The 24,362-nt window shown below is 42.3% G+C and overlaps 1 protein-coding gene across 3 annotated transcripts in view; it reads right to left on the bottom strand.

The window, feature by feature from the left end:
• Positions 1 to 13,093: 13,093 nt before the first annotated feature.
• Positions 13,094 to 24,362, bottom strand: part of TET1 (tet methylcytosine dioxygenase 1) — a 142,638-nt gene continuing 131,369 nt past the window's right edge. For all 3 annotated transcript variants that reach the window (XM_032138640.2, XM_032138650.2, XM_058436299.1), the window contains one exon: positions 13,094 to 23,132. In XM_032138640.2, coding sequence (XP_031994531.1) covers positions 22,126 to 23,132 — 1,007 coding nt within the window. In that variant the 3' untranslated portion in view covers positions 13,094 to 22,125. The remainder of the gene's footprint in view (positions 23,133 to 24,362) is intronic.

Genomic DNA, 24,362 nt, shown 5'->3' with positions numbered 1-24,362 from the left:
TCTACTAAAAATACAAAAAATTAGCAGGGCGTGGTGGCAGGCGCCTGTAGTCCCAGCTACTCAGAGAGGCTGAGGCAGGAGAATGGCGTGAACCCGGAAGGCAGAGCTTGCAGTGAGCCGAAATCACGCCACTGCACTCCAGCCTGGGTGACAAAGCGAGACTCCGTCTCAAAAAAAAAAAAGACTTAAATTGTGCAAAGGAAAGAAAAGAGAAGAGACTAGCCCGGGCAACATGGCAAGACCCCGTCTCTACAAAAAAAAACAAAAACAAAAATTAGCCGGGTGTGGTGGCATGCAGCCTGTAGTACCAGCTATTCTGGAGGCTGAGGTAGGAGGATCACTTGAGCCTGGGAGATGGAGGTTGCAGAGAGCCTAGATGGCGTCACTGCACTCTGGTCTGGGTGACAAAGTGACACCCCGTCTCAAAAAAAAAAAGAAAAAGGAAGGAAGGAAAAAAAGAGAAAGGGAGGGATGGAAAGAAAGAGAGAGGAAAGAAGGAAGGAAGGGAGAGAGGGAGGGAGGAGGGAAGGAAGAAAGGTTAGTTGATTGGGAGGCCGAGGCAGGTGGATCACCTAAGGTCAGGAGTTCGAGACCAGCCTGGCCAGCATGGTGAAACCCCGTCTCTACTAAAAATGCAAAAATAAGCCAGGCATGGTGGCACGCGCCTGTAGTCCCAGCTACTCCAGAGGCTGAGGCAGGAGAATCCCTTGAACCTGGGAAGTGGAGGTTGCAGTGTGCTGAGATTGTGCCACTGCACTCCAGCCTGGGTGACAGAGCGAGACTCTGTCTCAAAAAAAAAAAAAAAAAAAAAAACAAGAAAAGAGAAGAGACTGACAGACATTCTCTGCTTGACCAAACTTTAAGTCAGGCTCCTGACCTTGACCTAGGCCCACCTGTGCACTTAAAACCCACTTTTACTTGTATTTACCGTTTTTTGAAACATAGGGTCTTCCCATGGTGCCCAGGCTGGTATGCAGTGGCTATTCACAGGTGCAATCATAGCACACTGTAGCCTCAAACTCCTGGCCTCAGACATTCCTCTGGACTTAGCCTCCTGAGTAGCTGGGACTAAAAGTGTGCACCACTGTACCCAGCTAAAATCTAGATTTAGCAAAGAACCCTGTTAAGTAAGTTTGTCAAGAGCTCCCCCAAGCCTTTTTTTTTTGAGACATTGTGTCACTCTGTAGCCCAGGCCGGAGTGCAGTGGCATGATCTCAGCTCACTGCAACCTCTGCCTCCTGGGTTCAAGCAATTCTCATGTCTCAGCCTCCCGTGTAGTTGGAATTATAGGCACGCACCACCATGCCTAGCTAATTTTTGCATTTTTAGCAGAGACAGGGTTTCACCATATTGGCCAGGCTGGTCTCGAACTCCTGACCTCAAGTGATCTGCCTGCCTCAGCCTCCCAAAGTGCTGGGATTACAGGCATGAGACACTGTGCCCAGCCCAAGAACCCCCCACACTTGAGATCTAATCACCCTCAGTAGCTGATCAAGTTCCTCATCCTCCATCAACCACCAGAGTGATGTCTCATCACCTCCACCTGTCTTCAGCAAGAATCCTGTTGAATGAGTTTAGTCAGAATCCCCGGACTCTGATGTTACCTGTTAGTAATGTTCTTTTCTTTTCTTTTTTGAGACAAGGTTTCACTCTGTCACCCAAGCAGCAGTGCTGGAGTGCAGTGGCAAGATCACGGCTCATTGCGTCCTTGATCTGCTAAATTCAAGAAATCTGTCCACCTCAGCCTCCCAAGTGGCTAGGACTGCAAGCGTGTGCCACCATGCCTGGCTGTTTTTGCAATTTTTTTTGTAGAGATGGGGATCTCACTTTGTTGCTCAGGCTGGTCACGAACTCTAGCCTCAAGCAATCCTCCTGCCTCACCCTCCCAAAGTGCTAGGATTACAGATGTGAGCCTGGCCCTTAGTAGTTTTCTATCCACTGACCCTAACCTGCACCTTGGCTATAAATTCCCCCATGCCCGTGTTGTATTCAGAGTTTAGGCCAACTCTCTTCCCCACTGTAAAATCCCATTGTAGTGGTCCCTATACATAATCATAATGGTCCCAAGTAAAGTCTTCCTTATCATGCTTTAACAAATGTCATTGATTTTTTTTCTTTTTCTTTTTTTTTTTTTTGAGACGGAGTCTTGCTCTGTCCCCCAGGCTGGAGTGCAGTGGCGCAATCTCGGCTCACTGCAAGCTCTGCCTCCCGGGTTCACGCCATTCTCCTGCCTCAGCCTCCTGAGTAGCTGGGACTACAGGCGCCCGCCAACACGCCCGGCTAATTTTTTGTATTTTTAGTAGAGACGGGGTTTCACCGCATTAGCCAGGATGGTCTCGATCTCCTGACCTCGTGATCCGCCCGCCTCGGCCTCCCAAAGTGCTGGGATTACAGGCTTGAGCCACCGCGCCCGGCCTACTTTTTCTTTAAATTTTTTTTTTTTTTTTTTTTTTTGAGACGGTGTCTCGCTGTGTCGCCCAGGCTGGAGTGCAGTGGTGCGATCTTGGCTCACTGCAACCTCCATGTCCTGGGTTCAAGCGATTCTCCTGCCTCAGGCTCCTGAGTAGCTGGGACTACAGGCGCCTGCCACCACACCTGGCTAATTTTTGTATTTTTAGTAGAGACGGGGTTTCACCATATTGACCAGGCTGGTCTCAAACTCCTGACCTTGTGATCTGCCCACCTTGGCCTCCCAAAGTGTTGGGATTACAGGTGTGAGCCACCGCGCCCCGCCTCTTTTTTTTTTAATGTAATATACAGACTTTTTTTTTTTTTTTTGAGATGGAGTATTTGCTTTTGTTGCCCAGGCTGGAGTGCAATGGCACAATCTTGGCTCATTGCAACCTCCGCCTCCTGGGTTCAAGTGATTCTCTGCCTCGCCTCCCAAGTAGCTGGGATTACAGGCATGCACCACCACACCCGGCTAATTTTGTATTTTTAGTAGAAACGTGGTTTCTCGATATTGGTCAGGCTGGTCTTGAACTCCCGACCTCAGGTGATCCGTGCGTCTCGGCCTCCCAAAGTGCATAGGCATGAGCCACCACACCTGGCAATATACGGACAGTGTAAAAAGGCTTGAGTGACACACGCCTCACACATGAAAATTTAACGATCACAATTATGACTACAAACAGATTAAAAAAACACAATAGATATACCACATTTTGCTTATCCACTCGTTAGTTCATCTATTAAGTTTTTCTACTTCGGGGCTAGTATAAATAATGCTGCTGTGAGTTGAAGGAAACCAGAATCTGTCATCACAAAACATGCCTCTTTGACATAACAATTACTTTGAGCTGAAGGCAATTAATAGCTTGTAGAAAAGATAATACTGCCTAGGCGCCATGGCTCATACTTGTAATCCCAGCACTTTGGGAGGCCGAGGCAGGCGGATCATGAGGTCGGGAGTTTGAGACCAGCCTGACCAACATGGTGAAAACTCATCTCTACTAAAAATACAAAAATTAGCTGGACTTGGTGACACACGCCTGTAATCCCAGCTACTTAGGAGGCTGAGGCAGGAGAATGGCTTGAGCCCAGGAGGCGGAGTTTGCAGTGAGCTGAGATCACGCCACTGCACTGCAGCCTGGGCAACAGAATGAAACTCCGTCTCAAAAAAAAAAAAAAAAAGTTAATACTAAAAAAATTACCAAAATAATATATATATATATTTAGATGGAGTTACACTCCTGTTGCCCAGGAGTGCAATGGTGTGATCTCAGAACACTGAAATCTTTGCCTCCTGGGTTCAGGTGATTCTCTTGCCTCAGCATCCCAAGTAGCTGGGGTTACAGGCGTGTGCAACCACGCTCAGCTAATTTTTTGTATTTGTAGTAGAGACAGGGTTTCACCATGTTGGCCAGGCTGGTCTCCTACTCTGGTCCTCAGGTGATCCACCCGCTTCGGCCTCCCACTGTGCTGGGATTACAGGCGTGAGCCGCCATGCCTGGCCAATAATAATAATTTTCTTTTTCTTTTTTGGGACGGAATCTCGCTGTGTCGCCCAGGCTGGAGTTCAGTGGTGCGATCTCAGCTCACTGCAACCTCCACCTCCCGGGTTCAAGTGATTCTTCTGCCTTAGCCTCCTGAGTAGCTGAGACTACAGGCGCGTGCCACGATGCCCGGCTAATTTTTCGTATTTTTACTAGAGACAGTTTCACCATATTGGTCAGGCTGGTCTCAAACTCCCGACCTTGTGATCCACCCACCTCGGCCTCCCAAAGTGCTGGGATTACAGGCATGAGCCACCGCCTCGGCAATAATTTTTTAAAAAGGCAATTAAGAATACAAAATTAGCCAGACGTGGTGCATGTCTGTAATCCCAGCTACTCAGGAAGCTGAGGCAGGAGAATTGCTTGAACCCAGGAGACGGAGGTTGTGGTGAGCCGAGATCATGCCATTGCACTCCAGCCTGGGCAACAAGAGCAAAACTCCGTCTCAAAAAAAAAAAAAAAAAAAGGCAATTAAGAAACAGGAAAATTAGCTAGGTGGGATGGGTCACACCTGTAATCCCAGCACTCTGGGAGGCTGCAGTGGGTGAATCCCTTGAATCCAGGAGTTTGAGACCAGTGTAAGTGACATGGAGAAACCTGTCTCTACAAAAAATACAAAAATGCCAGGCTCGGTGGCTCACGCCTGTAATGTCAACACTTTGGGAAGCCGAGGCGGGTAGATCACCGGAGGTTGGGAGTTCGAGACCAGCCTGACCAACATGGAGATACCCCATCTCTACTAAAAATACAAAATTAGGGCCGAGTGCAGTGGCTCACGCCTGTAATCCCAGCACTTTGGGAGGCTGATCCTTTATCCCACTTTCTTTTTCTTCCTCTTCCTTCTTCTTCTTTGTCAAATAGAGGATTGAGTTATTATCGTTGATCCATACAAAGTCCCTCTCTCATTTATTTTCCTTAATTCCCACCCCCCATTTCTATTCCCCGTCTTCCCATGTGCAACCTTCCTAATATGTTCGATATGCATCTTTTTGTTCGTATGTACTTTTAGAAAATGTTTATTGTTTTGTGTGCAAAAAAAAATAAAAAAATAAAAAATAAATTAAAAAAAAAAGAATTGTCTATTAGCCAATTGTTTCTATCCTTTGTTCTATTTCCATTAGGCCACTGATCCTTATTCATTATTGAGAACTCATTATTTTAATCTTCTGTTATATGAGCTTCAAATATATATATATATATATATATTTTTTTTTTTTTTTGAGACGGAGTTTCGCTGTTGTTGCCCTGCCTGGAGTGCAATGGCGCCATCTTGGCGCACTGCAACCTCCGCCTCCCAGGTTCAAGCGATTCTCCTGCCTCAGCCTCCCTAGTAGCTGGGATTAGAGGCATCTGCCACCACGCCTGGCTAATTTTGTATTTTTAGTAGAGACGGGGTTTCTCCATGTTGCTCAGGCTGGTCTCGAACTCCTGGCCTCAGGTGATCCGCCCACCTTGGCCACCCAACATGCTGGGATTACAGCCATGAGCCACCGCGCCCAGCCGAGCTTCAAATATTTTGTTAGTTTTTGTCTTGTTTTTTTTTTCAACTTTGATTTTGGGAAAATTTTTTGTACAGAGGGTTCCATTTTTACTATTTTTTGTTTTTTTTACTGGACAGAGTTTCACTCTTGCTGCCTAGGCTGGAGTGCAATGGCATGATCTCAGCTCACCACAACCTCCACCTCCTGGATTCAAGCGATTCTCCTGCCTCAGCCTCCCGAGTAGCTGGGATTACAGGCCACCATGCCTGGCTAATTTTGTATTTTTAGTAGAGACAGGGTTTCTCCATGTTGGTCAGGCTGGTCTCGAACTCCTCCCCTCAGGTGACCTGCCTGCCTCGGCCTCCCGAAGTGCTGGGATTACAGGCATGAGCCACCTCGCCCAGGCATTTTTGTATTATTTTAACAGAGACGGGGTTTCACCATTGTTTGCCAGGCTGGTCTCGAACTCCTGACCTCAAGGGATCCTCTCCCCCCTGCCTCCCAATGTGCTGGGATTGCAGGCGTGAGCCACCATTCCCGGCCTATTATTTATTTTTTAAATTAAAAATTTTTTTGAGACAGATTTTTGCTCTGTCGCTCAGGCTGAAGTACAGCGCTGCTATCACAGCTCACTGCAGTCTCAACATCTCCAGCTCAAGCGATCCTCCCATCTCAGCCTCCCAAATAGCTGGGACTGCAAGCTCAGCCTACCATGCCCAGCCATTTTTATTTTTTATTTTTTATTTTGAGACGGAGTCTCACACTGTTGCCTGGGCTGGAGTGCAATGGCACAATCCTGGCTCACTGCAACCTCCACCTCACAGGATCAAGCAATTCTCCTTGCCTCAGCCTCTGAAGTAGCTGGGATTGCAGGCACGCACCACCACACTGGCTAATTTTTTTGTATTTTTAGTAGAGATGGAGTTTCACTATGTTGGCCAGGCTGGTTTGAACTCCTGATCTTGTGATCCGCCTGCCTTGGCCTCCTGAAGTGCTAGGATTACAGGCGTGAGCCACCGCTCCAGGCCTTAAGTTTTTGTAGAGATACAATCCCACTATGTTGCCTGAAATGGTCTCGAACTCCTGGCTTCAAGCAGTCCTCCCCACTTGCCTCGCAATGTGCTGGGATTATAGGTGTGAGCCACTATACCCAGCCCTATTATTTTTATATAGTTAAATTGGTAATTTTTTTCTTTTATGCCTCTCAAATTTTGTAACATGCTTTTCCCACTCTGAAATTATAAAAAATAAATGTTCCGGCTGGGCGCGGTGGCTCACGCCTGTAACCCCAGCACTTTGGGAGGCCGAGGCGGGCAGATCACGAGGTCAGGAGATCGAGACCATCCTGGCTAACACGGTGAAACCCCGTCTCTACTAAAAATACAAAAAATTAGCCGGGCGCGGTGGCGGGTGCCTGTAGTCCCAGCTACTTGGGCGGCTGAGGCAGGAGAATGGCGCAAACCAGGGAGGTAGAGCTTGCAGTGAGCCGAGATGGTGCCACTGCACTCCAGCCTGGGCAACAGAGCGAGACTCCATCTCAAAAAATAATAATAAATAAAAATAAAAAAATAAATGTTCCTATTGTTTCTTATACAATTTTTATGTTGCTTGTTTTTATTTAGAGATGGGATCTTGCTATGTTGCCCAGGCTGGCTGGACTTAAACTACTAGGCTAAAGCAGTCCTTCTGCCTCAGCCTCCTGGGTAGCTGAGACTATAGGCATGCACCCTCATGCCCAGTAACATATAATTTTTTTTTTTTGAGATGCACTCTCGCTCTGTTGCCCAAGCTGGAGTACAGTGGTGCAATCTCAGCTCACTGCAACCTCTGCCTCCCAGATTCAAGTGGTTCTCCTGCCTCAGCCTCCTGAGTACCTGGGATTATAGGCACCCGCCACCATGCCCAGCTAATTTTTTGTATTTTTTTTTTTATAGAGATGGGGTTTCACCATGTTGGCCAGGCTGGTCTTGAACCCCTGACCTCAGGTCATCCACCAGCTTTGGCCTCCCAAAGTGCTGAGATTACAGGTGTGGTGTGAGCCCCCACACCCGGCCAATTTTTTTTGCTTTGTTTTTGAGGCAGGGTCTCACTTTGTTACCCAGGCTGGAGTGCAGTGGCTCCATCTCAACTCACTGTGGCCTCAACCTTCTGGGTTCAAGTGAGCCTCTCGCCTCAGTCTACCAAGTCGCTGGGACTACATGTGCTTGCCATCACACCTGGCTAATTCTGTTGTATTTTTTGTAGAGACAGGGTTTCCCTACCTTGCCCAGGCTGGTCTCAAACTCTTGAGCTCAAGTGATCCACCACCTCAGCCCCCCAAACTGGTAAGATTACAGGCATGAGCCACCACACCTGGCCTGCAATGGAATTTTTATGAAAAGTAAACTAGAGGCCGGGCGTGGTGTCTCTCGCCTGTAATCCCAGCACTTTGGGAGGCCGAGGCAGGCAGATCACCAGAGGCTGGGAGTTCGAGACCTGCCTCACCAACATGGAGAAACCCTGTCTCTACTAAAATTACAAAATTAGCCAAGCATGGTGGTGCATGCCTGTAATCCCAGCTACTTGGGAGGCTGAGGCAGGAGAATCGCTTGAACCCAGGAGGCAGAGGTTGCAGCGAGCCGAGATTGACCCATTGCACTCCAGCCTGGGCAACAAGAGCAAAACTCTGTCTCAAAAAAAAAAAAAAAAGGAAGAAGAAAAGTAAACTAGAGGCTGGGTGCAGTGGCTCACGCTTGTAATCTCAGCACTTTGGGAGGCCGAGGCGGGCGGATCACGAGGTCAGGAGATCAAGACCACAGTGAAACCCCGTCTCTACTAAAAATACAAAAAGTTAGCTGGGCGTGGTGGCAGGAACCTGTAGTCCCAGCTACTTGGGAGGCTGAGGCAGGGGAATGACGTGAACCCGGGAGGTGGAGTTTGCAGTGAGCCGAGATTGTGCCACTGCACTCCAGCCTGGGCGACAGCGAGACTCCAGCTCAAAAAAAAAAAAAAAAAGAAAGAAATTATTAAAGGTAAATATTGATTTTTATTTTGAATTTTTTAAATGCAGAGTTTCCTTCTGTATTATATGGAACTGATACTTTTTTTTTTTGAGACGGAGTTTGCCTCTTGTTGCTCAGGGTAGAGTGTAGTGGCGCAGTCTCGGCTCACCACAACCTCTGCCTCCTGGGTTCAAGCAATTCTCCTGCCTGAGCCTCCCCAGTAGCTGGGACTACAGGCATGCACCACCATGCCCGGCTAATTTTTCTTTCTTTCTTTTTTTATTTTTTATTTTTTATTTTTTTTGTGGAGACAAGGTTTCACTATGTTGACCAGGTTGGTCTCAAACTCCTGACCTCAAGTGGTCCACCTGCCTCAGCCTTTCAAAGTTCTAGGATTACAGGCGTGAACCACCAAGCCCGGCCAAAGAGGTAGGTATTTATTGTAGTCTTTATAGTCTGGCCTTGTTTTTTTTTTGTTTGTTTTTTTTGAGGCAGAGTCTCACTCTGTCACCCAGGTTGGAGGGCAGTGACGCGATCCCGGCTCACTGCAAGCTCCGCCTCCTGGGTTCAGGCGATTCTCCTGCCTCAGCCTCTCAAGTGGCTGGGACTACAGGCATCTGCCACCATGCCGGGCTAATTTTTTTTTGTATTTTTAGTAGAGATGGGGTTTCACCGTGTTAGCCAGGATGGTCTTGATCTACGGACCTCGTGATCCACCCGCCTCGGCCTCCCAAAGTGCTGGGATTACAGGCTTGAGCCACCGCACCCGGCCCTCTGGCCTTGTTTTTACCCATCTTTCTTAGGAAGGATTTCCAAGCGTTTGAAGGGATTAGGGTGTTATGATTTGTTTAGGTCACTGCAGCCATATCTATCTACATTAGGGAGCACCCCAAGCCCAGTAACACTGCGGTTCTTATAGACTCATAGAGTTACTCCCTTGGTGGTCTTGGACAAGATGCAAAAGAATTCTGTGGATTATCAGGCAGAGACCTTGTTGTTTTCCCTTACTTGATCCCAAATAAATGAAGTCTCTCTCTGTGCTGAGCTGCCTGGACTGGGGGAGGGGTAACACAAGCACTCCTGTGTGGCCACCAGCACTGCCACTGCACTGGGTCAGACCTGAAGCCAGCACAGCACTGTGTCTTGCTCAAGGCTCACTGTAACCACCACCTGGCTACTGCCTATGTTTGCTCAAGACCCTAGGGCTCTACAATTAGCAAGTGGTAAAGCCAGTCTGGCCTGCGTCCTACACTTCAGGACAGTGAGTCCCTCCAGGTGGTTCCAGAGGTGCTGTCTAGGAGCCAGGTCCTGGAGTCAGAAACCTTAGGAATCTACCTGGTGCTCTGTTCTGCTGCAGCTGAGTATGCCTCCAAGCCACAAGGCAAAGTCCTTCCCACTCTTCCCTCCCCTTTCCCTAGGCAGAGGAGTCTCTCCCTGTGTTCACCACCACCATAGGCCCACAGTGAGTACTGTGCCGCCAATGTTCACTTAAGACCCAAAGGTTCTTCAGTCAGCAGGTGATGAATCCTGCCAGAAACAGGTCCTTCCCTTCAAGACAGCATGTTCCCTTCTGATGGAGGGTGTGTCTGGAAATGACATCAGGTAGCTAGGGCCCAGAATGGGGGGGCCTCTCAACTCTGCCACCTCTCGTTTCTGCCCAGTGTCCTATCCTACTGTGGCTGAGCTGGTATCCAAGTTCCTTCATTGTCAGGGGAAGCAGGAAAAGATGGGTACAGGTGGAGGTAGATGTGTATGTTACAGAAGGGAATAAAAAAGAATTTGTAGTAGGTGGTTTTTACTTCCTCTCTGAGGAAAAAGGCAGTCAAAGGTAGTCAAAAGCAGCCTGAGGAAAAAGACAGTCAAAGCTTCAAAGGAACACCTTTAGCTTCAAAGGTGTACAAAGATCAAATGTAATAGAGAAATAGTATTGCAGGCCCAGTTGATACTAAGAATTGTGACTTTGTGATTGTCTTTTTTTTTTTTTTTGAGACAGAGTCTCACTCTGTCACCCAGGCTAGAATGCAGTGGCACGATCTTGGCTCACTGCAACCTCTGCCTCCTGGGTTCAAGCGATTCTCCTGCCTCAGCCTCCTCAGTAGCTGGGATTACAGGTCCATGCCACCATGCCTGGCTAATTTTGTATTTTTAGTAGAGATAGGGTTTCACCATGTTGGTCAGGCTGGTCTTGAACTCCTGACCTCGTGATCTGCCCAACTCGGCCTCCGAAAGTGCTTGAATACGGGCGTGAGCCACCACGCCCAGCTGACTGTCTTTTCTTATGAGAGTTGGGATTCTGTCAGCATGCCATGGGACCTTTGGATAGCCCAGCCTCCATAGGTAGAAAGGCTTGGCCAGATGCCATATGACTGTGCTTTTTTCACCTAAGAACATATGGAATCAATAACCTGTCTCTAGGTGAGCACGGACTAGCAAGGCCTAAACTAGTCTATTCTCATGAAATAATTTATGTGTAATAACCATGGAAAGAGAAAATACATAATATTTTACATGGACTGTATTATTATTAGTAGTATTTTTGAGATGGAGTCTTGCTCTGTCACCCAGGCTGGAGTGCAGTGGCGAGATTTCGGCTCACTGCAAGCTCCGCCTCCCAGGTTCACACCATTCTCCTGCCTCAGCCTCACAGGTAGCTGGGACTACATACAGGTGCCCGCCACCACGCCGGGCTAATTTTTTGTATTTTTAGTAGAGACGGGGTTTCACCGTGTTAGCCAGGATGGTCTGGATCTCCTGACCTCGTGATCTGCCCTCCTCGGCCTCCCAAAGTACTGGGATTACAGGCATGAACCACTGCACCTGGCTGACTTTATTATTTTTATGTGTGAGATGAAACAGAATTTTTTTTTTTCCAGGCCGGGTATGATGGATCATGCCTGTAATCCTAGCACTTTGGGAGGCCGAGATGGGGGGATCACGAGGTCAGGAGTTCGAGACTAGCCTGGCCAATGTAGTGAAACCCCATCTCTACTAAAAATGCAAAAAAATAACCAGGCTTTGTGGGTGCACGCCTGTAATCCCAGCTACTTGGGAGTCTGAGGCATGAGAATCACTTGAACACAGGAGGCGGAGGTTGCAGTGAGCTGAGATCAGCCATTGCAATCCAGCTTGGGTGACAGAGTTAGACTCTGACTCAAAAAAAAAAAAATTATGTGCATGTAATCCCAGCACTTTCGGAGGCCGAGGCAGGTGCTTCACCTGAGGTCAGGAGTTTGAGAACAGGCTGGCTAACATGGTGAAATACCATCTCTACTAAAAATATAAAAATTGCTGGGTGTGGTGGCTCACACCTGTAATCCCAGCACTTTGGGAGGCCGAGGCGGGCGGATCACCAGGTCAGGAGATCAAGACCATCCTGGCTAACACGGTGAAACCACGTCTCTTCTAAAAATAAAAAAATAAAAAATAAAAAATAAATTAGCTGGCCGTGGTGGCAGGCGCCTATAGTCCCAGCTACTCGGGAGGCTGAGGCAGGAGAATGGCATGAACCCGGGAGGTGGAGCTTGCAGTGAGCCGAGATCGTGCCACTGCACTCCAGCCTGGGCGACAGAGTGTGACTCCGTCTCAAAAAAAAAAAAAAAATTAAATTAAATAAATAAAAAATACAAAAAAAATTAGCCGGGTGTGTTGGCGGGTGCCTGTAGTCCCAGCTACTGGGGAGGCTGAGGCAGGAGAATGGTGTGAACCCGGGAGGCAGAGCTTACAGTGAGCCAAGATCACACCACTGCATTCCAGCCTGGGCAACAGAGCGAGACTCCGTCTCAAAAAAAAAAAAAATTAGCCGGGCATGGTAGTGCACACCTGTAATCCTAGCTACTCAGGAAGCCAAGGCAGGAGAATTGCTTGAACCTGGGAGGCGGAGGTTGCAGTGAGCTGAGATCGCCCCACTGTACTCCATCCTGGGCGACAAAGTGAGACTCTGTCTCAGAAAAAAAAAAAAAAAAAAGTAAAAAAACCGTTAATATTGAAGTCTTTAAAATACTGTTGGTGTCCAGGTGCAATGGCTCACGCCTGTAATCCCAGCACTTTGGGAGACAGTGGTGGGCGGATCACTTGAGGTCAGGAGTTTGAGACAAGCTTGGCTAACATGGTGAAACCCCGTCTCTACTAAAAATACAAAAATTAGCCGGCGTGGTCGTGCACCCCTATAATTGCAGCTACTCAGGAGACTGAGGCAGGAGAATCGCTTGAACCAGGAGGAAGAGGTTGCAGTGAGCTTAGATCGTGCCACTGTACTCCAGCCCAGGCGACAGAGTGAGACTGTCTCAAAAAAAAAGTAAAAAAAGTAAAATATATTGGCAAACTGCATTCAGAATTAAGTTTAAATTTAGCAGACTTAAGGAAAAGTATTAAGTTTATTGAAACAATTATAAAGCCAAGTAAGGACATGAATAGAGTAACAGCGCTGCCAGTTACTAGGGCTGTGAACTTAATAACTTCAAGCTTCAGAATAGATCTATGTAATGAGGTTGATAAGAGTCCTTAATAGAATCACCATGGGAATTACATAATTTACATAAAATGTAAGGTTTCTGGCACATAATGAGGATTTCATAAATGCTAGCCATTTTGGTTTTATGGTGAGCACATGCATACATTTAGTCATCTCCAAATATTAAATCTTATAGTCCTTTGTAGTTAAAATGTAGTGAATTTGATTGAATATTAAAACTTTTAAATGTGATTTTTAGAAGGAAAGAAAAATTAGACTATCAGGTGCAAAATAGAAGTATAAAATTTATTTAAAACCACCCACAAAGTTCTGTGTAATCAGGAATGATACAATTTGCAATAGTTTTTTTTAAAAAAACTCATGACAAAGATTTAAAATATATTTTCAATTACAGTATTCATTTAGCCTTATTCAGTTAGAACAATAAAAAAACCTTTATGCTCTAAATAAATGACACACAAGGAAAATATAACAATTTCCACAACTACCTTTACATGTATGTTTCAACACTAATAACATTTCAATGTATTTTGCTACATAAACATGAAATCATGTACAACTGCTGTGCACCAAAATTTAGCTTAATTAGATCTTTCAAGTAACATGCAATTCCAACTCACAAGTCTTCAAGTACTGCTAGTAAGTGTTCCCTTGTTTGCAGAGGATTAAATGTTGATAATGAATTGAAATTATCTTAATTAAAATGATCACTTTCTCTTCTACATGGTGAAGTGCTTTTTCTTTTACTGCTTCCCCCATATGTTAAGAATGAAATCGGATATTTTTGAAGTTTTAAAAGTGTTTCCTTGCTAAGATATTTTATTGTACAGGATACTTAATATAGTAGGATGGTAATAGGTAAAAGTCCCCCAAATCAAAAATTCAAAGGTAAATAATAAATAGTAAATATATCCTGAAGAGAGAAAGAAGTCAGCTAAAAGATAGGAATATTAGCTTGTGAAATTAGTATTTCTGTATTGGGAATTCAGTATTATTCTATTTCACCATGGTAAAGAATCTGTGTATATTTTACTCCTACCAATGATAAACATTCTGGCTTTTCCTTTGAATTAAGGTAATGGTACACAAGTGAATTTACTTGGTAATTAAGCGTATAGCATGAGAAAAAAAATAAATAAACTAGAAGTTAATGATTTTCTTCCTGCCAAATAGCTTTGCAAGTTTCTTGTTAGGGAACACTTCATGATTTCTTAATAACCTAACTAAATATGACCATCCACCCACACATCACAATGTAAAAACTGCCCTTAGTTTATACTATAAACCACTTCTGGAAAAATATTTATCTTAAAGCACCTATCACAATGTTATTCCATAAAAGTTAAAAAAAAATGAACATACATTGCAATAAAATATTTAATTTTTTTCAGGAGCTATTTTTGTAAAGTCCCAGTTGTCAACTATTTCATCATCACAAAGAAGCATTGATGAGGATAGGCAGTTACTGAACTGAATCACCAAAAGGGGAATTTATTTGACTATCTAGAGTTGTTTGGCCTGTTTGTGTGTGTGTGTGTGTGTGGGTGTGTGTTTGTATGACCCAGAATGTGCTAATTAGATAGCCAAAACATCCTACCTCTTTATATTTATAAACATATTTATATTTATAAAGAGGTTATTTTAAAATTTTACAAATACATCTCATTTTTCATTATTTAAAAATTTACAAACACATCTTCTTATTTTTCTTAACTCTCTGAGCATATCTCTGGGTCAACCTTTGACCCACAGATTTTATGTGGCAAGAATCAAAGCAAAGCAAACAAAACAAAACGAATTCAATTAAGTGGGAGACACTACTATCTCTTAAAGAGGGAGTCTTGCTCTGTCTTAGAGATGCCAACAATTTTGCTTTTTTTGTTGAGATGGAGTCTCACTCTGTCACCCAGGCTGGAGTCCAGTGGCACAATCTCGGCTCACTGCAACCTCCGCCTCCCAGGTTCAAGCAATTCTCTGCCTCAGCCTACCAAGTAGCTGGGGTTACAGGCGTCTACCACCATGCCTGGCTAATTTTTGTATTTTTAGTAGAGACGGGGGTTTCACCATCTTGGCCAGGCTGGTCTTGAACTCCTGAACTTGTGATCCACCCGCCTTGGTCTCCCAAAGTGCTGGGATTAGAGGCGTGAGCCACCACACCCAGCCCAATTTTGCATTTGGGAACTAAAATGTTTACCTACCATGTTTCCTTCAAAAAACCCTGCATTTCAATATAACAAATACATTACATTTTGATTGTGAGGTGCTCACCCTAGCTTTTTAAAAAAGTAATATTAAAAAATATATTATTTAGGAGATTTCCCCGTTTTAGTATTACAAGGATATTCTTTATAAAAAGAGCTTTTTATAAGGAGGAAAAAATATAAAACTTCATAAATCTAAGCCCTATTGTGGAATTTAGGTAGTTTGGGAGAACTTCTTTAGTATCCATAAGAAACTAGCTGGCTAAATAAATAATGGAAACAAAATGCTTCAGAAGCATGTTTTGCAAATGAACAAATTTTATATTCTCAGATCAGGTGTGACAAAATTTCTACTCAGCAACGTTCTCTCCATGTCATTGTTCATGATGCAGAAATTTAGCAGTCTACAGGTAACAAATATTTTAGTCTCCGATTGATTGACTTGCTGTGTGACTTGGAGCCAGCCATATGCTATTCTTGCCATCTGTAGGTTCCTCACCTCTAAGATGCGAACAGTGTTCTCCGTCTAACCCTCAGTAACGGGCAGAAAAAGCTCCACATAGTAAAGCAGTTTGATAATCTAAAACATTATATAGCATGAGGATTATACCTTTGATTACTACCGTTGCTTTCAAAATGGCTCCTAAGTTTCAGCAGCAATTTTTCAGATAAAATTAGTACAGAGTGGAGAGAAGAAATATTAAAAATATTTCTTGCTTTTAAGCAGGTGGAGTGAACCCTCAGATTGCTGATAGGAGCACAATTCTTCATCCGTTCTGTCCCTTAATTTCCCCTTCTTATGGTCAAAAGCGTTTCTGATGGTTTACTTGTGCCTCCTCTTTCAATTACTTTCAGTTCATTTCCTAATCTTTCTCACCCAGATTACAGAATAATTCCTATTACTGCCAAAAACCAAAGAATTCCAATGGAGTAAATTTACATTAGAAATAGTAAAGCCATACAGAAGGACTTAGAATATTTAACTTAGTACACAAATAAAACACTCAAACACTAACAAATGAGTTAAACATTGTTGGGATTGGTAAAGTGAGAGAGAGCACTCAATATTAACCTGTGGTCTTGTGACTGCTTAACTACTATTCCTAAAAATGGAATTTGCCTAAAACTGAAAAGAGTTGAATACAAGTTTGTGATTTCTTATGATGTTACACCTAAAAGAACTTGCAGGACACAATGGAAAAGACAGCTTTATCAAGATGGTTGCTATTTTTTAAATGAACCATGTGTATTTGTGTAGGGGATCAGAGGAATGCAGACAGGACAGAGAAGGGGAAGCAATAGATTTTTAATTTAAAGAAAATCAGAAGAAAAATAACACTGTAAAAAGAATGAAAGTGCGCTTAGTGATATTGCAGCTTCAGTAAAATGAGAAAAAAGAAAAATAACAAGTAGAGTTTCTAGTCAAGGTTCATACCTTGCCAAATGGAGAAGAAAAAAATTAATTTCCAATATTGTTTCTCCTAAAATGAACAAGACAAGGGTCATGACTTACATAACAGCCGCTAAGGACAAAATTTCTATTTTTAGGAAAGCTAGCTTTATACTGTTAACTAAGGGTTTTCAAAGTTGCATTCAAACATAAATGGGTTAAATCAGCTAATATGTTTTACATCTAATAATGACATTCCTACCTTGGACCTAGTTTTGCTCCAACATAAAGGACATCTATAGCTGAACAAACTAGAAGAAAACTTATGACCCAGGCAAGATCATAAGTATTACAGTAAAGGTAGGAAAGAAGTACAGCTGATAAAGAAGTGATTGGCGGGGCGCGGTGGCTCACGCCTGTAATCCCAGCACTTTGGGAGGCTGAGGCGGGCAGATCGTTTGAGGTCAGGAGTTTGAGACCAGCTTTACCTACATAGTGAAATCCTGTCTCTACTAAAATACAAAAATTAGCCAGGCGTGTTGGCGGGCACCTGTATTCCCAGCTACTTGGGAGGCTGAGGTAGGAGAATCGCTTGAACTCGGGAGGCGGAGGTTGCAGTGAGCCGAGGTCACGCCACTGCACTCCAGCCTGGGTGACAGAGCAAGACTCCCTCTCAAAAAAAGAAAAAAAAAGAAAAAAAGAAATAATTAATGATGGAATTTTAGAGCTAGAAATATTAAATGTTGCATACTACCAAATGAGAAATTAGAACATACTATAAGGCCCTTAAAGAGAAGCAAAAATGAGGAGTGGCAAAATTAGGAATACCTTTGGATTACTAGAGAGAGTATAATATATCCCTTTTGAAGCAAACAATGGTATATGATTGGAAGCCCGGAAGAAATAGGGAATTAAAAAGTCATCCAGACACTGAAAGGTAGAGAATTACAATTTGTAGCAAAAAATAATAAAATTTGTAGCTATCAATGTGGACAAAAATAGTGATGATATCCTGCATAAAAGTCAGCTCTACCATCTCAGGAAGTAATAAAGGAACTCAGTTTCCATTTTATACATATAGGAAAAGCAAGAACATTTCAATAAATCTCAATACATTCTAAGAAAACACACAAATTTAATTTCTGGTGAAGGACATACTGATTCTGACTTTCCGAATTGCATTCCAGAGCAATGGATGACATCATTTTCTAAAGCTGTTAAAAGGTAGCTCAACGTGGAACATAATTTGATTTGGATAAATCCAGACTCCTTCAGCAATTATGTATTGATTACATTCACTTGGTTGAGTGTGCCACACAACTGGTGTTCAATATACTTATGGGCAAGTTTAGAAGCTATGTGCAATAAAATAGTATTCCAATACATGTAGACAGCTACATCAAAATAAACTATGCTGGGACTTAATTGTGAGGCTAACTAGGCAAAGGGCATGAATGAACTCTGTAAGCATGGCTAGGTAGTATATACAGTGGAAATACACTTTCCTTAGTTATTTCAATCATCCATGCCTTTATAACTTCTTGTATATGCTTAACACTAACTAGTTCCAGGGGAATTGAAAGCCTATACTGTATAAGCATCTGATACTTGTTTATTTCCCAGTGATAAAATACTCTTTGGGTAAGAAAATCAAGTTTCCCTACAATTCTCAACACATAGTGCCCTTCATCTGTTTAAATTCTAATCACAATCTAGCATTAAGGTTTGCTCTCTGGGCCCCAGTGATTGAGCTATGTGATTTCTCAGGTGTCTTCCATTGCTATGAGAGGCCACTACTATATGAACTTATTTCAAAATCTCTTGTCATAAATCTCTATAAAACTCACAGTTGTATTAAATCTATATAAAAAAGATTTCCATGCATCAAGGTGTGAAATTGAAGGTAATAGCTATAAATCTGTTAAAGGTTGCATACAGCTACTGATTTAGTTGGCACATGCAAAGGAAATGCTGTGCCCACTGTCAGTGGAAGTTTCATGCAATAAAGTCGTATGTCCCAGATAAAAAGTCAATATAATTTTTGTTTTAAAAACTGGTTCAGGGCTATTTTCACACACGCTATTGTGAAATGTTATCAGTAGAAGTCCACTGTAATAATGTTAGAAAGTAGGTTAGTCATGTGAATTAAATCAGTAGCTTATTTACACAAGGGTATGCATTCAATTAAATATGTATTGCGGTTATGTCTTAAGCAAATTACTTATGGATCTCATCTAGTTGAAGTTCTATATTTAATAAATGAAATTACTTTATCAACATGCAGACTGAATAACAAAGATGTTGTAAAGTTATTTAAGATGTAAACATGTTGCAATAATTTGCCTACAGCTATGCCTTTTCAGATAGCCTCACTTTCCAATAAGAATGTATTTCAATTATGTTTATGACCTGGTCTATTTGGTACTTTGTAGATGAATTGGAAACAAGAGGTAGGTGAGACAGACAAGCACAAGAAAAAAAAGAAATTTCAACAATGGCTCAAGAGCCATTAGAAATGGAATTTCAGGCCAGGTGGAGTGGCTCATGCCTATCATCCTCGCACTTTAGGAGGCCGAAGCAGGAGGATCGCTTGGGGCCAAGAGTTTGAGACCAGCCCGGGCAAAATAGTGAGACTCTGTCTCTACCAAAAAAAAAAAAAAAAGAAAAGAAAAAAGAAATGGAATATCAAGGGCAGCATGATATTTTATAGGATTTTGCAATAGGCAGGAATTATTCTCTCATTAAAGTTGGTAAGTTTGTAGCATATTATGAACTGAGTGGGCTATTAGGAGGTCATGTATCAGTGAATTCAATGACCATACTATGAACAAACGCAGATTTAAAACCCAATTTAAGTGTTATAAGAGAGGTATAAGAAAAGGTGATCATTACAGTAAAACATAATAGAGGGGTAGAAATAATGTTAGATGACCAGTTTTATGAGAGAAAATGTCATTTCAAACAAATTTATTTCCTTGCTTCATGAGAAAGAGCATTCTAAAAGCAGTGTAGCCAGCATACAATCACAATGCTGCAGAACATTGAATACGCTTTTAAAAAAATCACAGGGCAGAGAATGGGATGGTAAATTGTTAAAACCAGGAAAGAGAGTTCAACAAAGTAGGAATCCAGTTTGGTTCCCACAGTGGGGTAATCAGCTTAAGAAGTCCATTCATGATGTTAACTACAACAATGGAATGGCAACATTTCAGTTGATACTAGATATTTTCAAATATTTGTTTTGGTAAACTGCAACAAGCGTCACAAATCCCAATAGTTCCAAAAATTAACATTGATGTTTCAAGTTTAGATTGTTAAGAAACCTATTGAGAGAGATCAATTTGAATTACTGCATACGTTACCATAGATTATACTGAAGATAATTTGCTACTTCTTTTAAAAATATTTCTGAGGGTAGTTTTTATTCTTCAAGTTTACTATGTCATAGGTGGTGATCCAAAGAAAAATAAAAGTGATACTTAGATTTTGCAGGCATTCAATAAGTGTAGACTCGAAGAATGAGTAGATGAGTGGATGCATAAAGAGCCATAAAACTTTATCCATTAAATCTGGTGAAGAAATAATTTCTAGTGGGAGCTAAGGCCTAAAATCTAAAACATAATCTCACAAGGGTGTATTCCTGATAGTCTAATACTAGTAAATATCTTGTTGAAGCAGCTGAAGCAATAAACAATCACTTATTTATATACTTATATGTATATAAGAAACCTTAGGCTCACAAAAATATACATGTCTTAAAACGGAAATCTAAGGCACACAAAATACTAAAACAAGTCAATGAATTACCCTATTTTACATATTCAACAAGCAGAAATCTACTTGTACACGATGGTCTATCACTGGACATTTTGTTATTTACAATCCCTTCATATTCCTTTACTTGGATTAGTCAAAAGCTCAAAACAGATACTTTGCACCATATATTATTTTAATAAGTTACAATGAGTTTTTCTTTAGAGAGCCTGCTGGAACTGTTTGCTTTTGCACCAAAATTGTAAGTGTTAGCGGTTGTGGGCTTCCTATGGCATTTCCAAGGGAGAAGCACCATTAGGTTTTCCATACTCCCAAGGAATCTGACACTGTGAATGTTATAGCACCTCTGCATTTTAACAGAATCAAGTATTTCATTGAAAATTCTCCTTGTTCGAAACATGTTGTTTGGGTAATCCTTTTTGTTTTGCAATAAAATGAGTCAATAAAATAATAGGAAGAAAATGGGAAGACTAAAATAAACTTAAAGTCTATTTTCCTGTTACCTAGAACATAGGCAATTATCAGAAAAGATGAGTTATCATTTTCCCAAATCTAGTATGCTAAGATAAACAAATGAATTAGCTCTTAATGGACAAAGCCATGTTTATAGTACCATTCCTCTTGTTTTTGACTTGGGGTTGGGGAGGCATGTGATGATAGTAGGGAATTTGTTTTCAAAATATTTCAACAAGAATTTTTTTTTTTCTAATTCTGTATCAGACTTCAGTACAAATATCTGTCTACTTAGTTTTTGTATTTTATCACCTTGAGACATTAGAAGCATTTGACTCTTCTGAAACCTATCCTGTCCCCTCATCTCCTTTTGGAAACACCTCTCATGGATTATACTGAGAAAGGTGGGATGAAACTAAATTGAGGTTGCTCAATAAGAAGAGACCACTCTTACCTAGTTCCAAAGAGAATGTTAATCAATATTGGTGATATGCTTCCTAATTCCAATTTTAGAGATAATTAACAACTTCTCATTATCTAACTATTTTATATACTGCAAGTTGCTAATACTTGAATGTGAGAGGACACAGTAAAAGAACACAAACCATATACATGATTAGAATACATACTGCAGTTAACAAGATGGGACTCTACACAGCAAGGATAAATGATTTCTCTTGTATGCAAATATGCACAAACAATAGACAATAGGATTCTTATACTATATTATTTCAAGTTACTTTAAAAAATAGAAAGTGCTTTTAAAATATGTATTTACAGTTTATGAACAGCCTCCAACCATTACTAACAACAATGATTTATTTTACACAGGAGAAATATTTTAAGAGAGAAAACATTTCATAAGCTGATTTCAAAGGAATATGCCAATTTTCTAGCAATGATTGGAAGATGTTGGAACAATGGCACCATGAAATAATAATTCAGCTTATTTTTAACTGTGTGGATGTGGTTAAGCACCAGAAGCTGTGTAGAGTTAACACTGTGTGTCTTGATTTTACATCATAGAACATGAACCTGTTAAAATCCTCTAAAAATGACTCTTGTTTCATAGTAAACAGACTTAATTTAAAGCACCAAACTGAGTGATTCTATCAAGGTTAATGCCTAACTGAAACATTTCTTTATGTATTTAAAACTATAAAACTTTTATTTTTGCTTAAAATGTGCACCTTCTACCAATTGTCAAAATATAGTCACAGTTAAGAATACCCACCCCGTTTTGTTATCATTATTATTTTTTTACCTCAGACTTGAAATGGGTGAGATGAAGATAGTAAACGACAACATGACTTTCTTTTAACAGCACCTTGAAAAAATACACTGCACTAGCAAAGGCATTAAGAGGGGAAGAAAAGCCTTCAGACCCAATGGTTATAGGGCCCCGCAACATGTGTGAGAGCATAAGGGGACACGGTGACAACATTGTCATGGGTTAATGTTAATGCTTTATGGGAAGGAATTTGGTTCAATTCATTTACTTCAGAGGACTGTTCTGGACCTTCATTAGCTGCCTGGTCTTTTTGCTCTGAGGCCTTCATTTTCTTATTCTTAGCTTCTTTAGCCTCAAACTTAATCTTGTTTAGTTCAAAACCGTGTTGGGGCTTATTCAGGTTTTTGTGCTGGTAAAAGACAAGGGAGAGGCGGGTTGGATGATTACGGTTGGGGTGCTCAACAGGAGTGGTAGCGTGCAGCTCTCGCCGGGCACACTCAATCAAAACCGAGCCGTGAGCAGGTGCGATGGCCACCCCACCAATATTTGCATCCAAAAAGATGTGCTCACTGTCTGACCAATACTCATCAATGTGGGGCAATTTCTCCTCAGCAGGTGACAGGGGGTCATCAGATAGGGGTTCGTCTGATGGAGGCTCATCTGCTTCAGAATGCTGCTCATCTTCTTCCATTGGAGAAGAAGCAAGGTCTTGAGGAGAGGTGAGGAAGGAGGGCTGGTGGTTTGGCTGATGAGACGTTAGCGGCTCAGTCACACCAGTGGGAGGCTCAGAATTAACGAGGGGCTCCGTCACAGGAGCAGACAGGGTGGGGAGAGGAGCAACTTCACCAAGCTGTGAAATGCCAGGGCCATCGGCAGCAGCTGCATTGGCACCACTAAGTCTTCCCGAAGGCATCGTACAGTGGGGAGTGCTGCTTCTTTCTGAAAACCCGCATGAGGCTGTTGCGTCATTCTTCAGTGGAGCTGGTGTGACTGAAGCAGTCTTCGGGGACCAGGAGAAGCCTGGAGATGCCTCTTTCACTGGGTGAGGAGCGGATGGCATCAGCGAATAAGTTTTAGTGTTGTCTGAACTTTTTAAGATAAAATGGGGCTCGGTTTCACTTTTTACTTCGGGTTGCACGGTCTCAGTTTTACTCCCTAAACAAGGACACCAAATGTGAAGAAAAATACGAATTACTTTTGGTAGGGGTTGTCTTTTAAAAAGTATTTTCAAAGACAAGTACAAAGAATTATATAAGAAAACGCTGATGTTGCGTTGGTTGGTTTTGTTCTGTTCATTTCAAATCACAAACACGAATTAAAAATTTTATGTAGTTTTGTATACTTTTTCATCTAATAATTTTTTTTTTTTTTTTTGGATACGGAGTCTCGCTCTGTCCCCCAGGCTGGAGTGCAGTGGCACGATCTCGGCTCATGCCATTCTCCTGCCTCAGCCTCCTGAGTAGCTGGGACTACAGTTGCCCGCCACCACGCCCGGCTAATTTTTTGTATTTTTTAGTAGAGACGGGGTTTCACCGTGTTAGCCAGGATGGTCTCGACCTCCTGACCTCGTGATCCGCCCGCCTCGGCCTCCCACAGTGCTGGGATTACAGCCTTGAGCCACTGCGCCCAGCCATAATTTTCTTTAAAGAACTCTTCCTTTGGGAAAGAGGCATAAATAAGTGCAAAAATCTAGCCAAAAGGATGGCTGTTCATTGTTTGAAATAGTAAAATATTAGAATTGACCTAATTAGGTAGGAAGTAAATAATACAACTAAATGTAATATTGTGCAGGTATTGTAATACAATGACATAGAGCAATATTTAACTATTCAAAGAGATATTTAGATACGTTTTAGGCATTGTATGACCCTATATTTTAAAAAGTAAAAACAAGTAATAGTTTATAAATATTTTTAGGTAACAAAAGCATCTTAACTGGCAAAGTCCAAGGTTAGGCAGAGGCAAGTCAAGCAAAACATTGTAGTTGAACATAAATCTTTGTAACCCTCAAAAGCAAGAGTATTTCAGCTTAGTTTCCTTCTCATTAAGGAAGTAGATCATTACTCTCAAGATGTCAACTGTGGGTTATTTGCTCTGACACATCCACACAAATCTCACATCCAGTGGGAACATTTTCCTTGAGGACATTCTCCCTGTTATGAAGTTCTTTTTTTTTTTTTTTTGAGATGGAGTCTCGCTCTGTCGCCCAGGCTGGAGTGCAGTGGTGCGATCCTGGCTTACTGCAATTTCTGCCTCCCAGGTTCAAGCGATTCCCCTGCCTCAGCCTCCCGAGTAGCTGGGACTACAAGCGCACATCACCGCCACACCTGGCTAATTTTTTGTATTTTAGTAGAGATGGGGTTTCACCATGTTGGCCAGGATGGT

This window comes from Hylobates moloch, unplaced genomic scaffold (genome assembly GCF_009828535.3).
Source record: "Hylobates moloch isolate HMO894 unplaced genomic scaffold, HMol_V3 SCAFFOLD_3, whole genome shotgun sequence".
NCBI classification, from domain to species: domain Eukaryota; kingdom Metazoa; phylum Chordata; class Mammalia; order Primates; family Hylobatidae; genus Hylobates; species Hylobates moloch.
This window is presented reverse-complemented; position numbering and strand designations above follow the sequence as displayed.